Source organism: Homalodisca vitripennis, chromosome 4 (assembly GCF_021130785.1).
Source record: "Homalodisca vitripennis isolate AUS2020 chromosome 4, UT_GWSS_2.1, whole genome shotgun sequence".
Classification (NCBI taxonomy): Eukaryota; Metazoa; Arthropoda; class Insecta; order Hemiptera; family Cicadellidae; genus Homalodisca; species Homalodisca vitripennis.
Window position 1 is genome coordinate 108,892,778 of NC_060210.1, and position 17,933 is coordinate 108,910,710.

The 17,933-nt window shown below is 33.8% G+C and overlaps 1 protein-coding gene across 4 annotated transcripts in view; it reads left to right on the top strand.

Annotated features, from left to right (window-relative positions):
- Positions 1-17,933, top strand: part of LOC124359944 (mediator of RNA polymerase II transcription subunit 12) — a 103,903-nt gene that overhangs the window by 62,157 nt on the left and 23,813 nt on the right. For all 4 annotated transcript variants that reach the window (XM_046813130.1, XM_046813131.1, XM_046813132.1 and 1 more), the window contains 8 exons: positions 1,349-1,514; positions 3,941-4,036; positions 4,721-4,878; positions 9,464-9,567; positions 10,251-10,507; positions 11,745-11,926; positions 14,060-14,189; positions 16,087-16,242. In XM_046813130.1, the coding sequence (XP_046669086.1) occupies positions 1,349-1,514; positions 3,941-4,036; positions 4,721-4,878; positions 9,464-9,567; positions 10,251-10,507; positions 11,745-11,926; positions 14,060-14,189; positions 16,087-16,242 (1,249 nt within the window). The remainder of the gene's footprint in view (positions 1-1,348; positions 1,515-3,940; positions 4,037-4,720; positions 4,879-9,463; positions 9,568-10,250; positions 10,508-11,744; positions 11,927-14,059; positions 14,190-16,086; positions 16,243-17,933) is intronic.

The window sequence follows — 17,933 nt, forward strand, 5'->3', positions numbered from 1 at the left end:
AGTGTATGTAAACTACAGCAAAGGCAGAGTTCTCAAATTAGAATTTTTATTCTCATTACATAAACTGAAATTTTATAAAGTAAATTAACAAGGAACTTATTTTTTATTTCAGTTAGTTTTTTCACTCTATTTGAAACTTTGGAGATAATCCTTGAGGAATGTTTTATTTCACCTGAAGTTGGTTGCATTAAAATGTACATATTATTGGTGAACATAATTTATAGTGTTAGAAATGTAGCCTCAAAAAGTGTTTGATATAAGTAAACAATAACAAACCTTTTAACACGATTGTCTATTGCCCGCTGTAATTTCTTTAATGTTTTGCAATATGCATTAGCATTAATTGTGTCTCCACAGGCCATAAAATCAATGAGCAGTATACCTCGTCGATCCCAGAAAATGGTCGCCATGATTATCTGGAAGTTTTTTTAGTTTGGTTGGTGAATGAGCATGATGCCACTCCATTGACTGTCGTTTATTCTTAGGTGATGCATAACAAACCCATGTTTCATCCTCAGTAATGATGAGAATCAGGAAAGAGTTTTCATCAGAATAAGGTTCCAGAAATGTCAGCGCTGCAGCCATACGCTTGATTTTGTGCTCACCTGTAAGCATGCGAGGAACTCACTTTGCACAGATTTTTGAATAACGCAGATGGTCTTTGACACTTTCATGAACAATTAATTGTTTGAGACACATTAGGAAAATGTCCACAGAGTTCATCAATTGTGACGTGCCAATCGCTCCTCACACATTTGTCTACTGAGCTCAGCAGTTGGTCTGTAATGACAGATCTCTGCTGTCCTGAATGCTCCTCGTTGTGTGTATTCCCCCTCTCCAGGTTGAACTTGTGACACCAGCGCCAAACAGACACCTTGTCCATCACATTGCCTCCATACACTTCCTTTAATTGGTAATAAATATCAGAAGGTCCAAAGTTTCGTGCATTAAGAAGTTTAATCACGGCCCTCACTTATCAACTGGCGGTGTTCTCAATTTCTTTAAACACTATAAACGATCACTGACACAACACAGGCAATGCTAGCGTCATGTAACCTTGCGCAGACAAGCCACTGCCCAGTGGCTACACGCATCGTCAGCGCTTCATGCGGCACTATATTGTTTGTATCACACAATTAATTTAGAGGAACAAATAGTAGGACCATTCTGATTCATATTAATTCAGTTATGACCTGCCCTTACAAAATTACTGCATTTTTCATTTTCTTGTTGTGTTTTTTCTATTATGTTTTGTGAAATAGTACAGTAGGTTATACCTAAAACCAAAAATAGATGCGATGAGCAATCGGAGTGCTGTGATCCTAATGGCTGACTGACATGTGTGCAGGGCCAGTGGAGGAGTAGATGGTACAGCCCATAGTCTATCAGACCTGGCCCAACTGGTACTGCGAGAGATTTGCAGCCAGGAGTGGGTCCTAGAGAGATGCCTTCAAAACCCAGAAGAACTCTGTACGCAGGACATGTTGTTGGACAGCATGCTTTCACCCAAACAGGTCTCATTCTCTTTATATTAAATATTAAACATTTATAAGAGTTTGTTGAATGATACTGAAAGGCTTTTGGTAATTATCAATACTATGTAGATCTGTAATACTAGATATTTAATCCCTGGAATTCAGTGGATCACTTTAATTATAATCTTAATTTTACAATTATTTAATCACAAATAGAGGTATTTAATCCATCTAGGAATTGTTGCTGCAATGTTATACTGCAACTATTATAACGAGTATGCTTGTTTGAATACAAACCTAGTACAAAAATCAAAGAAATGTAACTAATAAGTAGGTGTAGATCTTAGTTAGATCCATTATGAATGTATGGTATTAACATAAATGTACTTATATAGAATAAACCTTTTATTGTTCCTACAGTCGGAATGAACTAAGCCATTTCTGCCTGGATTTAAATATTTACCAGTTGTATCATGAGATTCACATGGAGAAATCTTTAACTATATTTTGGGCTTCATAGACTCTTTGCGTAAATTTGTAGATTAATTTTGACACATTTATTATATAAAAAATATTAAAAAATAAAATAGTTGTTATGTATAATTTTATTTTTTGCTTTAGTGATGTAGGAAATAAAATAAATAATTTTTATTAGAATAAACAGGTGATATATTCATATTTAGCTCAAAATTCAATTGATTTAGTAAGGAAAACAGGTCCGTGGTAAATACTAGTGGAAAGGATTAAACCTTTTTTCCCTTAACCCTCTAAGTGGCAAGCGCCGTCTGAGACGTATGATTCACGCCGCCGCGAAGTGGCAAGCGCCGTCACAGCCATCGCTTCACATTTAAGGCCGTTGCTCCGCAACCGTCCATTATTTTTAGGCCTAGTTTGAACTATTGTATTCTCCATGAAATTTCCTATACATATCATATAGTATAGTGTGTATTCATGTTACTAATGTTTGCTGGCTTAAATGATTCCGACGGTTTCGTTTGACCTGGCGGCAGACGAGAGAACAGCTGTCTACTCGTCTCGTCACTGTTTTGTTTGGCGACTTTGCGTACTGTTATTGTCAGTATATTATTGTTTATCGCGTTGTTTGTGTTACCGGTAAATGTTTAGGTTATTCGTTCTTCATGGAAAATGTTGGGGTACTTTGGGATTATACCGACTACACCAGTATGAGGAACACAAACAAATAAATTTATAGAAAAAAAATTATAGAACGAAAAAGCAACTCTTCAATTACAAACTTACAATGATTATTAATTGTTAATGGGTTTCCTGTGACGCCCAGAAAGCAGCAATATCAAGGATGAGTGAGTCTAGTGGATTTCCGCCCTCAGCAGCAACTGCCGACCGCAACGCATATTTTAGATGTAGGCAACTAGTCATGATCTTGTAAAAAACGAATGGCCCCCTATTCGCTCCTGGGTAAATCCCAAATTCTCATAGTGTCACCCATCACTAATCGATTACACACTCGACAGACACTTCGGCACGAAAAGTACAAGAATGCGGCGCACCAGCTGAACGGGCGGCGAGAATCTGTAGTCACGTTATCTACTAGATCGCTCGACTTTGACCTCTGTCTGAGGATGGGGAGGGGTTTGCGATAAGACAATCCCTGTTTTATATTTACGAAATATACTGTGCTATGACAAACTAAGCCACTATTATACTATTATAGGCCCTACACTACTGGGAGGAAAAGACAAGCTCCTTCTAGTGACTCGGGAGTAAAAAAACCAGTTTATACATAGATTTAGTTTTTCCCATCTAACTTTTTTGTTCTTGTAAATAGAAAAAAATGTATAAGAAGTAATTTGTTTAGAATAAAATTGTGTATATTCTGTGAATTTGACATTATTTTGAAGCTCCAGTAGTTTCAAATTGACGGACAGTAGAACTTAAAAATTATCTTTTCTAAAAAAAATTTTTTACACATCTACGATGATATTAATCTGAAAATAATGGTAAGGCACCAAATATTATATTTATTCTTATTCTATAGTTCATAAGGAAAACAAAAATATATAATGTTGCTAGGTTATCACTTAGATAATATTTTCTAAAAATAAGTTTAACGATCACAGCAATTTACCCAAAAACGGCCTGCCACTGAGACCACAAATGACCGCCACTTATAGGGTTAATTTACTTACTTTCTAATAACACATTAAGTACTGAAAACTGGTATAGTTGCTGTTTTAATCTGATCAATAACAATTTTGAATCTCAATATTATTAATAAATTGTATTACTAAATGATGTTTAGTGTTGGTATTATGATGTTACGTGTATTTGTTGTCAGCAATAGTATTTTTGAATTATCCTTATACTTTTGTATTTATTGCTAATGATACTTCGTGATGATCATGCTAAATATTACTGAATCCATGAATTAAATAGTTATGCTAATTCACATGCTTAAGTCACATTTTTGTTGTTACATTGTTTAGGCTCAGAGACTCCTACACATGATCTGCTACCCTGATTCAGATGCCCACTCGGAGATCAACTTGGACCACAAGTCTATTATTGTAAATATTTTAGAGGTCAGTATAAATTATTAAAATACATTTATAAAATAGCATTTATACCGGGTGAGGCAAACCACCTATCCACGATGTATAGCGGCTGAACTGAAAAACCTACCTTCTTCGATTTAACAAAAATCTTCATATTTCAACCCCAAAAAATTGGGAAAATAATTTTTAACAACTAACAATTCCCCAAAATGGCACTTTTGAGGGGGTATGGGTAATTTTTTAAAGATGTTCAAATGTAAAGTTGGTTGAGCCACCCACAACAATAATAATTTTCCCACTAGTATATCATCTACTTGGTGGTATGTATTGTGTAGCCGACGTAGAAGGCACGTTATTTAACAGTCAGGAAGAAGGTGATGGTTAATCTTGACCAATCTTATGAGCAGATAATTATACTACAAGATCATAGTAAGTAAAATAAATATCAGACTTTCAAATTGATGAATCAAATCTTCATTCATAACCATAGAGATTACAAAACTGTGTTACATTACATTATGTAACAGAATTGTAACAACAAATCGTGTTAGGTCTATGGAATTGTTTCTCCAATTTAGAAACTTCTTTTCAGTGTAGAATTGAAGCTCTTGATGCCAAATGTGCATCTCAGACACTGAACAGTTGGTTGGATACAGTAGCTTTAAATACAATACATGTAGTTTTTTGTTTATATGGTTCTCTGTGTTTTAGAACCTGGACCTGTGGACCCTTAGAATGTCGTGGCTGGACATGCAGCTCATGTACAAGCAGTTGGCTAGTGGCTCCCAGGAGCTGAACCAATGGTTGGACACTGTAGCGAAAGCTGCAATTGATGTTTTCCAGCTCACTGCAGTGACCACTAATACAGAGTTAGTTTTGCGCAGTATATTTCTATAATTTCATTTCTATTGTTTTCAAAAACTATTAATTAATTGTTAAAGAAATTATAAATTTTCCTAATTTTTTCACTTTAAAATTTGAAAAATTAGCCTTAGTAAGTATGAGTAATCTGAGTAAGTAACTGTAAAAATTATGTTCTATTACAAGTGATTGTTAGTTTCCTCATGTTATTAGTTGTGTTCTAATTATTGTTATTAGTAGTTTACCTGTATATTTGTATAAGTGAGTAAGAAAATCAGGTTTTGGCCTTGTTTTATGAATATTAAAACTACCGTACACCAAAACATTGTAAAACCCAATTGTGGTTATTTTTTTATAGTGATAACAAATAATGCAATTATTTACTAAATTTATATAAATTAATTATGAAGGCTGTCTGTGAAGTTACCTCTTATAACAAAATTAAAATAGACATTTATGATTTATATTAAAACTATATTTTTGTTTATTTCTACATATTCACCAGACTGATTGAATTTCGGTAATAATTGGGAAATTCCTTCAGCATAAGTTTTTGCAACATCAGATCGCATTGTAGGATTGAATTGTTTGGTACCAAACTATTTTTCATATGCTCAGACAGAAAATGTATCGATGAAAACCAATTGTTGCTCTAGCAAGTGCTGACGTTCCATTTGAACTCATTAACACATTATGTATTTTGCTGCAGTTACTTTAGAATATAAAACCACTTTTATAACATGTAATAATAGCAAATGTAAAAAATTATGCTGTCCATATAAAACTATGTTTAATAATTTACTGAAAGTAAACAAAATAAGATGTTTTAAGAAATAAATTCCATAAAAAAATTCTTAAAGCCATAATGTGTGATAATTTACCAATCACAATTCACAGTTAATTAAGTAATACATTTTTAATGTGTAAATACCTACTATTTAGAACCAAACTTATTGTTTTTATCTTAATTTTTGTATGGGAAATGTAGAATAGTAACATTAAGAAATCTAATAAGTTTTAACTGTATATAACTCAATTTATTATTGAGGAACACTAGTTTTGTAAAAGTCGTATGTACAAGGTGTGTTCAAAATGTAACAGGAATATTTAAGTTTTGTGGGTTTGGAGAGTCTGATTGTCAAGAGTTTTTCATTATGTTGGTACTACTACTACTACTCATGCTCCAAAAGTATAATACAATTTCCAGCTGTATTCATTGTTTACTTTTTCAGTGGCAGCTGCTAAGGTTGGGTGTGTTTTAAGAACTCAGTAATTATAGTTTGTTTAAAAAATTTATCAAAGATTTATATCAAGATTTGTGTAAAAAAATTTGTGGAACAAAGTGTGGAAAATGTTACAAAAGCCTATTGTGGGTGTGCTATGATTAAAACAAAGGTTTACAACTGGTATAAATGTTTCAAAGATTTGTATCAAGATTTGTGTAAAAAATTTGTGGAACAAAGTGTGGAAAATGTTACAAAAGCCTATTGTGGGTGTGCTATGATTAAAACAAAGGTTTACAACTGGTATAAATGTTTCAAAGATTTGTATCAAGATTTGTGTAAAAGAATTGTGGAACAAAGTGTGGAAAATGTTACAAAAGCCTATTGTGGGTGTGCTATGATTAAAACAAAGGTTTACAACTGGTATAAATGTTTCAAAGATTTGTATCAAGATTTGTGTAAAAAAATTTGTGGAACAAAGTGTGGAAAATGTTACAAAAGCCTATTGTGGGTGTGCTATGATTAAAACAAAGGTTTACAACTGGTATAAATGTTTCAAAGATTTGTATCAAGATTTGTGTAAAAGAATTGTGGAACAAAGTGTGGAAAATGTTACAAAAGCCTATTGTGGGTGTGCTATGATTAAAACAAAGGTTTACAACTGGTATAAATGTTTCAAAGATTTGTATCAAGATTTGTGTAAAAGAATTGTGGAACAAAGTGTGGAAAATGTTACAAAAGCCTATTGTGGGTGTGCTATGATTAAAACAAAGGTTTACAACTGGTATAAATGTTTCAAAGATTTGTATCAAGATTTGTGTAAAAAATTTGTGGAACAAAGTGTGGAAAATGTTACAAAAGCCTATTGTGGGTGTGCTATGATTAAAACAAAGGTTTACAACTGGTATAAATGTTTCAAAGATTTGTATCAAGATTTGTGTAAAAGAATTGTGGAACAAAGTGTGGAAAATGTTACAAAAGCCTATTGTGGGTGTGCTATGATTAAAACAAAGGTTTACAACTGGTATAAATGTTTCAAAGATTTGTATCAAGATTTGTGTAAAAAATTTGTGGAACAAAGTGTGGAAAATGTTACAAAAGCCTATTGTGGGTGTGCTATGATTAAAACAAAGGTTTACAACTGGTATAAATGTTTCAAAGATTTGTATCAAGATTTGTGTAAAAGAATTGTGGAACAAAGTGTGGAAAATGTTACAAAAGCCTATTGTGGGTGTGCTATGATTAAAACAAAGGTTTACAACTGGTATAAATGTTTCAAAGATTTGTATCAAGATTTGTGTAAAAGAATTGTGGAACAAAGTGTGGAAAATGTTACAAAAGCCTATTGTGGGTGTGCTATGATTAAAACAAAGGTTTACAACTGGTATAAATGTTTCAAAGATTTGTATCAAGATTTGTGTAAAAAATTTGTGGAACAAAGTGTGGAAAATGTTACAAAAGCCTATTGTGGGTGTGCTATGATTAAAACAAAGGTTTACAACTGGTATAAATGTTTCAAAGATTTGTATCAAGATTTGTGTAAAAGAATTGTGGAACAAAGTGTGGAAAATGTTACAAAAGCCTATTGTGGGTGTGCTATGATTAAAACAAAGGTTTACAACTGGTATAAATGTTTCAAAGATTTGTATCAAGATTTGTGTAAAAAATTTGTGGAACAAAGTGTGGAAAATGTTACAAAAGCCTATTGTGGGTGTGCTATGATTAAAACAAAGGTTTACAACTGGTATAAATGTTTCAAAGATTTGTATCAAGATTTGTGTAAAAGAATTGTGGAACAAAGTGTGGAAAATGTTACAAAAGCCTATTGTGGGTGTGCTATGATTAAAACAAAGGTTTACAACTGGTATAAATGTTTCAAAGATTTGTATCAAGATTTGTGTAAAAAAATTTGTGGAACAAAGTGTGGAAAATGTTACAAAAGCCTATTGTGGGTGTGCTATGATTAAAACAAAGGTTTACAACTGGTATAAATGTTTCAAAGATGGCCTTGAAGACATTGAAGATGTTGAACGCTCTGGACACTCTAGCACATAAACAACTAATGAAAACGGGAAAAAAGTGGAAAGAATGATTATAAACAATCACCGTACTATGATCAGAGAAATCACAGATGTTGGCTTATCAATTGGCTTATGCATACAATTTTTTCGTATTTTTTTGGTATAAAATATGTGGTACCAGAATTCGTTAAAAAATTGTTGAACTTTGAACAAAAACACTGGCGTATTAACAGTTGCTCGCTCAGGAGTCACTAAATGAAATCAACGTCAATGTATAGAATTACTGAAACGTGTTGTAACAGGTAACGAAACATGGGTTTATGGATGTGACGTCTAAACCGAGACTCTATCCTCCCAGTGTAAACATTCTGGATCGCCTAGACCGAATAAGGCTCAACAAGTGCAGTTGAAAATAAAGGTTATGCTTGCTGTTATCTTCGATTTTAATGGCATAGTGCATCATGAATTCTTGCCACAAGGTTAAATGGTCAATAACCGCAAGTTCAACATTGTTTGCATGAAGCAATCCGAAAAAAATACCCAGATTTGTGGCAAAACCGCTAATGGCTTTTGCACCATGAAAATACACCTGCTCATACTTCATTGTTTGTTCTTAAATTTTTGGCCAAAAATAATACTGTAACAATATCCTCAGCCTCCCATGATCTCCAGACATGGCTCCTTGTGACTTTTTTAATTTCCAATAACAGAGAGAGACCTTAAAGGGCCGTTGTTTTACAAGCATAGATTGCATTAAAAATACATAGCTGAAAGAGCTAAAGGCTATCCCAGATATCGAGTTTGAGAAATATTTTGAGGATTGGAAGAAGCTCTGGCACACATACATAATATTTAATGGGGACTATTTTGAACTATTCGGACTATAGACTATTTGTGGACACAATAAATTAAGAGCCTTCTTTGGTCAACAAGATTTTTAAAATTTTGGTTTAACAACTGTTGACTGAGATGTCTCCACAACAAGGCCATAACATTTCAAGAATTTAACTGTGTTATGGTTTTAACATGGCGTGAACCAAACACTTTTTAGTCATAATACAGGTCACCTAAGAACAAACATTTCGAGAATTTGACTGTGTTATTGTTTTAACATGGCGTGAACCAAACACTTTTTAGTCATAATACAGGTCACCTAAGAACAAACATTTCAAGAATTTGACTGTGTTATTGTTTTAACATGGCGTGAACCAAACACTTTTTAGTCATAATACAGGTCACCTAAGAACAAAGATATGTTATCCCTTTTAAATTTTTTCAGAATACTTGATTGATAAATAATTGAATGATATAGAGTTATATTTTTAATACACCTTGTTTGTTGTGTACAGTGCTGACAGTGACAAGAAGTCAAAGTCTCAATCCATGTGGTTAGTTGCTCCTCTTGTGTCTAAGCTGCCGAGTGCTGTACAAGGACGAGTTCTCAAAGTAGCAGGTACATCAATGAGTTTACAGTAGTTAGACTACCATTTGGAGCTTAACAGGAAACTTCAGTATTGTCATTATTAATTAAATGTCATGTATGTTATTTGTTATAACAACAGTGCAACATAACCTCAAATTATTTGCATTTGAAGTTATGTTGCATTATTGTAGCCTTAGCTCTGGATATGGCAGTATTACAACTTTAGAAAACACGGACCACTACTGAAGTGGCATTCCAGTTGAATATTATGGCACCTTTTAGTCATTTTGTTCTTATATTATTCAAAATTGAGTTTAGTAATAATATTTAGATAATATTCAAATTTAAAAAGTCACAAACATTTTTTGTTTTTATTTAAATTTATAAACCATTGTTTATAATTGTTTTTTGATGTTTCTCTGAAGTTGTTCTGCTTTGCTGATTGAATGTGAATTTATTGTTTTTATTAATTTAATAGGGCAAAGAGGCTTGTATCAACAAGAGAAGATAAGAAGAGCAAGCTTAACTTCATCACCTTGAAAGTTTATTCCTCTTTTTCTTAACATAGAGACATTTTTACTATAAATACATTTTAAAATAAGCACATTATAAATAAATAAACAGGAGAATGTGGGTGTGTAAGTACTATTGATATTGCACATGTATCTCTTTTGTAGCTTTGCTCTTAGATGATTTTATATTCTGTTGGACAGGTCAAGTTCTGGAGAGTGGCAGCTGGGGCGGTGGAGGTAATCAGAGTGGCAACACTCCCAGCAGTCGTAACAAGGAATCATCCCGCACACCGCAACACACGCCTCCGCCCCGACATCCTCCCACACCCTCTCTCTCTCACCACCAGCCCTTCCTCTCTCTCGTCCTCACATGTCTTAAGGGCCAGGATGACCAGAGGGAGGGCTTACTTACCTCTCTACATTCCCAGCTGTCACAGTGTCTTTCCATCAGCAAGGATGTGAGTATTGAAGGTTTACCACTATAGACATATTTCACTATTTTCATATTCTAGTTCTAATAAATCACATCTTCAAACTCAGTAAGATTCTATTGGCCTTTTCTTCAGTAAGTTGGTCAAGACTATTTGTGTACTATAGTAAACCCTTCCTGCACAGAGTTCACCGCTCAGGCAACATCATGCATCGTCAGCTATTTGATAACAATTTAGTTTTATTTTAGTTATAAATTTGTTAGACAAAAAAACACTGTGGGCACAAGAATACCATTATATTTACAACATAGTTTTTATTTCATACTGTTACAAACATTTAGTGTAATGCTGACACTCATTAATCTCATATATAAAACCAAGATAACATTACAGCTATTACTAATCAATATATATATGTATATAAAAATGTATATAATACAAAAATTATTATATATTACTATATAAATAAATAATAATGATATATATATATATATATATATATATATACTAGCTGTTTCCCGCGGCTTCGCACGCTTTTCGTAAGTTTTGCCCGCGTATGAGCATTTCTGGTTGAAGTAAATTATATTTCCAACCCCGATGTAGATTTTACCTTGATGTCACGGTCAAGAAAATATGTCAAAAATGTATTGTACATGCATAATGTATTTTATTACAAAGTGGTCTACCACTCAACCTTTAAGTTCAACCAAAAATTTAGTTTAGACAATTATACATCATAACTTAGCGCCTTCAAATAGTGTTTCACTGTTTAATATACGTATCTATCTCGTAATTGCAGGTTATAATGTGCAGGCGCTTTGAAAACTTTTCTTCATTTTATTCGTTTATATTCACGACATAAGCGAATAATTCAGATAATAACTATCCTATCTTCTAAGTTAGACTAAATTACGGATACATGTGAAATTTGATTGAAATTGGTTCAGTCGTTTTGGAGTTTATTGGCAACATACATCGTGACTCAAGATTTTTATATATATAAGATATATATATATATATTTACATTATTATACATATATAATATTTTTCAACATATGTCTTTGGAAAATTTATAACTCATTCCAGATATAGTCAGGCATGAAAAATAATTTTACATTTTTAAGGAAAAAAATTTTATAAACAATGCAGCCTATTCATTAAAGCAGAACCTTGAGTAAAAGTACCGTGGTTTGAGGTAGACAATTCTATAATGTGTACATGACTGGACTAAGAATTATTGACATATCTGCAAGTGCGTTCCCAGGACAAGAGCCGAGATGAATCTCCCAAAGGAAGGGCCTTGATGCAGGACGCTCTGTTGCTGAGATTCAGTCTCGTTGGAGGTATGTTTGACACTATACAACGGAACAACAACCTCACTACGGACTGGGCAATACTGCTCGTGCAGCTTATCACACATGGAGTCATTGATCTCAACAATAATGCGTAAGTATCCAATTAGAAATATATTATAGCATGACACATGATTTAACTGTTTGTACATAGTTATACACTAACTCTACAGAGGTAGCCTAACAGACATACAATAGATCACTTACAATGTATTTCATCAGATCCTATAAATTACTAAATATATTAGTCAATTTCCAATACGTAATTTATTCAGATCGACATTATAATGTTGATTGATAGTTCCTGGTTAAGTATGGTTAAAAGACAAAAACATAGTGAAATATGAGATAATTGCAAAAAATGTTTACTTTGCAAAAGAAAGGCCAATGTTACTTAGGAATCGGTACCGCTCTCTGACTTCAGGACTCTTTTTCAATGGCTTTTAAAGATTGAGTGTAAATATGGGAATCTCAAGAATGACTTAACCCTACAAATACCGTCAACACTTCAATGTGCCTCAAGGAGTCGATGCGCATGCCTTTAAGGTTTACGTGTTCATTTCACCACCTCTTAAGTAAAACCTTAATTTTTTTTATGTTGTTTGTAACAGAAGACACATACTTCGATTTAATACTCTTTGGGAATAAATGAGTTTGGCAGGTGTTTCTAAAATAATATTTTTTCCGTGTTGTGGGCATAAGTTTATTTCCCTTTGTCAATGTCAATAAATAAACAAAACCAACTAGAAAGTAAGTAGATACCTTGTAATAGGCATGTTAGACTTTAGGCGGATAAAGTATTAATATATTTCATTGTGTAGGTGCAAAAAAGCTATATTTGAACACAGCTAGGCAAATAAAATAATTATTTAATTGTAATTATATTTGTTACATCTGTGACAATTTTAAGTACACACATTTTCAAGGAACAGAATAAAAATGTGTTTCCAAACACTACAGTTTATGAACTACATATTTTATTTAAGTAGATAAAATTTAAAATATTAATTAGTTGTTGGTTGCCTTTGAAACACAATTTTAGTATTTACTTCAAGAGGCATGAGACAGCATAATGTTCAGTTTTTGTTTTTCTAACTCATTTTTTACTGTTTACAAATAAAAACAGCTCAATATCAGTTAGACACTAATTTATGTTTATTCAGCATCTAATACTGAAGAAATTGATATGTAACAACTTATAGGTATGCAATTTACATTATTTTTAAACAAATCTATTCCTAAGACGTTCAAATTTATGCAAATCTATCACATATTCACACATTCTGTGCAAACTGGGTGGTGTTTGTAAGGTTAAAGAGTTTAATGGCATTTTATAGGTTCTCACTAAAAAACTGCTTCACTTTCTGAATCCAGAACTCCATGCCGTTTCCTTTACTGTCGGATGGAATAGACACCATCCCATGTCAAAATTGACCAATAATTTGTTTGATAATAAAAGGTTTTTCATTGGAAGAATTTTTCTTTAATAATGCTTCTTTTAAATGGTCTAAAAGACCTCAACAAAATCTATTCAGTAAAGATAATTTTGATTATTTATTTAAATGTAAGATTTTTTAAAGACTCTTTGTCTTTGTTTGTTGATAAGTATCAACATATTTAATTTCAATGATTCTGTAGCATTGCAGCAAGCCAGAATTTGAACTCTCTCCTACTTTTCTCATAACCTAGAGCTGTTTGCTCCTCTCAACCTGTGAGTTTTTTAGAAGGCGACATTCTGTACTTTAATTTGGGTTTTTTCACAGTTGACAATTTGCTCAGACTTCACATGATTTTTTAATAATAAGCTCATCCAGTTTTGATTGAAGTCTGAAATTTCACTGGAATCTGTAGAAACCTTTTTACTCATGATGTAAACCCTCCTACATATATGAGGGATCATTGATTATTTGTCTCTTAATATATATATCTGATTATTATCTATTTATCTAGTAAGGTGGATTCCACTTATCTATTATATGCATATAAATGAGTGATTAATGATGGTTATTATGTTGATGGTATAGCAATGATTTTTTTATTACAAGACAATACATATGCTAGTTAATCTACAAAATATTGATAGAACAAAACAATATATTTTATGCAAAAGATCCAATTTTTTATTTTTAAAATGCTAAAAAATATTTAGAGTTGTTACAAAATTATATTTCTTTATATTTCAATGTCTTTTTAACATTTTGCCAAGAATAATAATGTAAAATTGCAGAGAGCTGTTTAGCACGGTCATTGACATGTTGGCTACTCTCATCCACTCAACTTTAGTGTCAGATTCACAGTCAGAGAAGGGAGAAGAAAACAGGAAGCACTATCAGAACCTCATGAGGAAATTGAAAAAGGTTAGAAATAATTTGTTTTGTGATAACAAATTGCGTACATTGAATAGTCTTTTTAGTTTTCTGTTTAGTATTAATAAAATGCAGACCTCTTAAAAAAATGACCTGTAGATGAAAACAATGTTGGAATGCTCCTGCCAAAAGGATAAATACATTTGCATAATTTTTGTTTAAAATCTGGAGAAAGTTGTATACATTTTTCTATATACCTACTGTTTTTGCCAAGCGTGTAGAATATGTGTAATGACCACAATCTCAGAACAAAGAAAATGTTATGCTGATTAGGGACATTTTGGAGTATAATTTGTTGTGATTTTTGTTTGTTTTGTACAACTGCGACTACTCAATTTTTCCTCAGTTAAAGACCAAACTATATAAAGAAAGTTTAAAAAGATGTTATACGAGGGTCGTCCATAAAGTAACTGCCATTTGGGCGTGGCGCGATAAGTAGTGGAGGTAGCGCCGCCATTCTCACATTGGCGTGCGCAGCCGTTCAGTACGCTTCTAGCTGTGCAAGGGAGAGCATCGTGCGATCGTGCGTTCTTTTGTTACATCGTAAAAACATGAGCGCCGTGATAGAAAATCCCGCCAAGTGTGAAGTGCGTGGTGTAATAAGATTTTTGTGGTCGAAAAGTTACACAGCAACTGAAATTCGTCGTGAATTGAGTGCGGTGTATGGCCTAACATTATGAGCGAAGGTGTAGTCCGTCAATGGGTTCGTTTTTTTAAAAATGGAAGAACGAACGTTCACGATGAAGACCGGAGTGGTAGGCCATCTCTCGTCAGTGATGACTTGGTGAACAAAGTGGATGAGAAAATTCGCGAGAACCGTCACTTCAAAATCTTGGAACTTTCAGATCATTTTCCTAAAATTTCTCGAAGTCTTGTGCATGAGATAGTGACAGAAAAACTAGGCTATCACAAGTTTTGTGCTCGTTGGATTCCAAAAGTGCTCACCGATGATCACAAAATGAACAGAATGGGTTCTGCCATAGACTTTCTTACTCTGTATGACGTTGAAGGAGAAACATTTTTGAACAGGATCGTTACAGGAGATGAGACTTGGGTAGCCTATGTGAATGCCGAAAAAAAAAACAACAGTCAATGCAATGGGGTCATACCGCTTCGCCAAGCAAGCCAAAGAAAGCCCGCCAATCTTTTTCAGCGAGAAAATTGATGGCTACAGTTTTTTTGGATGCTAAGGGCATCTTGCTCGTTGAATTTATGGAGCGTGGTACGACCATTACAGCTACAGCTTACTGTGAAACCTTAAAACGGCTACGACGAGCGATTCTAAACAAGCGTCGTGCTCTTCTGACATCTGGTGTTGTGTTTGTCCATGACAACGCCCGCCCTCATACAGCTCAAAGAACAACAGAACTTTTGGAAAAGTTCAAATGGGACGTTTTTGACCACCCCCCCTACAGCCCGGACTTGGCTCCCAGTGATTTTCATCTTTTCCCATACATGAAGCAGTGCATCTCAGAGGTTTGCGAGTGATGAAGAGCTTCAAAACGCTGTGTCAGGTTGGCTACGTTCTCAGGCGGCAGATTTTTTTTAAAGACGGAATTTCAAAAACTGTTAAAAGATATGATAAGTGCTTGAATTTGTATGGTGAATATGTAGAAAAGTAGAGAAAAGCTGTAGTTTTAACATTTATATAATAAACTTTTTGTATCTCAACTGGTTTATTTTTTATTTCAAAACGGAGGTTACTTTGTGGACGACCCTCGTATGTTCAACTTTAATAGTCAATTTTCACTTCTGTTTTGTTCTGAAAGTTATTTCAAAATGCCTTAAAAATGTAAAAGCAAATAGTAATATCAGCATGCTAGGATAGAGGTAGACCTCTTGTAATAGCTATCCAGTCAGTCCTGTCAGATATTGTTGAACTTAACAGGAGGTAGGAGACAAGTCCTCACCGTCCATACAACACCTGCGCCAGCTGTTACCACTGCCGAAGCAGGTGTGTGAGGTGATCGCCTGCTCCCCACACGGTCTACTCACTGACATGAAGGGAAACAAGATAGCTTTCGACTGTACCGACAAGATTACTGTAAGTTTAGTGTCAATCTTACTGATTTTTATAACGGATAGCCTATAACACAATATAGATACTTTATGTACTAAATTCTTACTCGCATTACCTGAATAATTCATAAGAACAGGTAGACCTGGTGATCTTCTACAACCTCTAATAATCCCTAATTAACCCTTTGCATGCCAACGTACCGGTATTACGGCCGTCGGCTACTCAACTGAAAATCGCCAACGGCCGTAATATAGGTACGTCACGTTTTTGGCCTGCAATTTTCTTATAGTTCATCTTATTTCCGCGAAATTTTGACTAATCGATAGTCGATTAGTTGCTTTGCAACCACAAAGTAGTTAATTCCTTTATGGACTGTTTGTTTGGTCGTATTTGAGCTTCGCAGATGTTGAATTGTTTGGTCGAGATTGAGGTTACGTTCGTGTTGCTATGCGTTGTTTACGTTTGTAATTCTCTCATTACTTTTGTTGTTAGGGCATTTTTACTATGCCCCTTTTATTAGATTCATTGGTACTTTGGGATTATACAGACCACACCCAGACATGAATCGTTATTTGACATTTAGCTTCAACTGATTAATAGATTAGCGTAGAACAATATTTCGTCGATATAAAACAGGAATTGTCTTATCGCAAACCCCTCCCCATCCTCAGACAGTGACATTTAGCTTCTACTGATTACTAGATTAGCGTAGAACAATATTTCGTCAGTATAAAACAGGAATTGTCTTATCGCAAACCCCTCCCTATCCTCAGACAGAGGTCAAAGTCGAGCGGTGTAGTAGATAACGTGATTGCAGAGTCTCGCCGCCCGTTCGCTTTGTTGTACTTTCGTATTTTACCCCTACATTTCTCCAAACACAAAAATTCAACAAAAACAAACATTACCAAACAAAAACTAAACTCTTTATTGAAAAAAAAACACACAAAACTTGTTATTATTCTTGATCAAACTCCGCCACCCAAAATGCGAGTGCCTCCGGCCGAAGGTGCTTCCGAAGCTCGCGCTGATGTCAACGAAAGAAAAACACCCCTCGAGATATTATCTATCAGTAAATATAATTCTAGAGGGGCTGATCAGAAATATAAATTGAATTGTAATGGAAAGGCAATTATGTACCGTGCAAAAAACTTAAATATTCATGTGATGCCGCGCGGCCTGCCGTAATCGGGATTCTCGAGAAAGATAAGATAACAGCGACCACAATACCTGGAAATGCTTGTTGATTGATGGAATGTTAGTTCTGTTACTCAAATACATCGTTTTATAACGTTCTAAGTTCATTGAAAAAAGTTTAAGCGGATCTGACCTCATTAACAATATTGGTAATCTTTGTAAGTTTGTAATTTTGTAATTAAAAAGTTGTTTTTTCGTTCTACAATGTTTGTTTATAATATATCTATAAATTTATATTTTTGTGTTCTTCATACTGGTGTGGTTGGTATAATCCCAAAGTACCGATTTGTATAGTGTCAAATATTGATTTGTGAATATAGTGTAACATTACATACAGCGTCCATGCAAATTACAAAAACTGTGCCCGTGTCACATTTAGTGAAAAAAATCATAACTGGACTTCTATATAAGGTAGGCTTTTGAAATTTTGTAATTAGGTTAAGGGTTAGATATAGTTTACTAGGATATAACAGGAAATCAGCATACATTTTTTTTAAAACGACTTATTTGTGCTAAAAAAA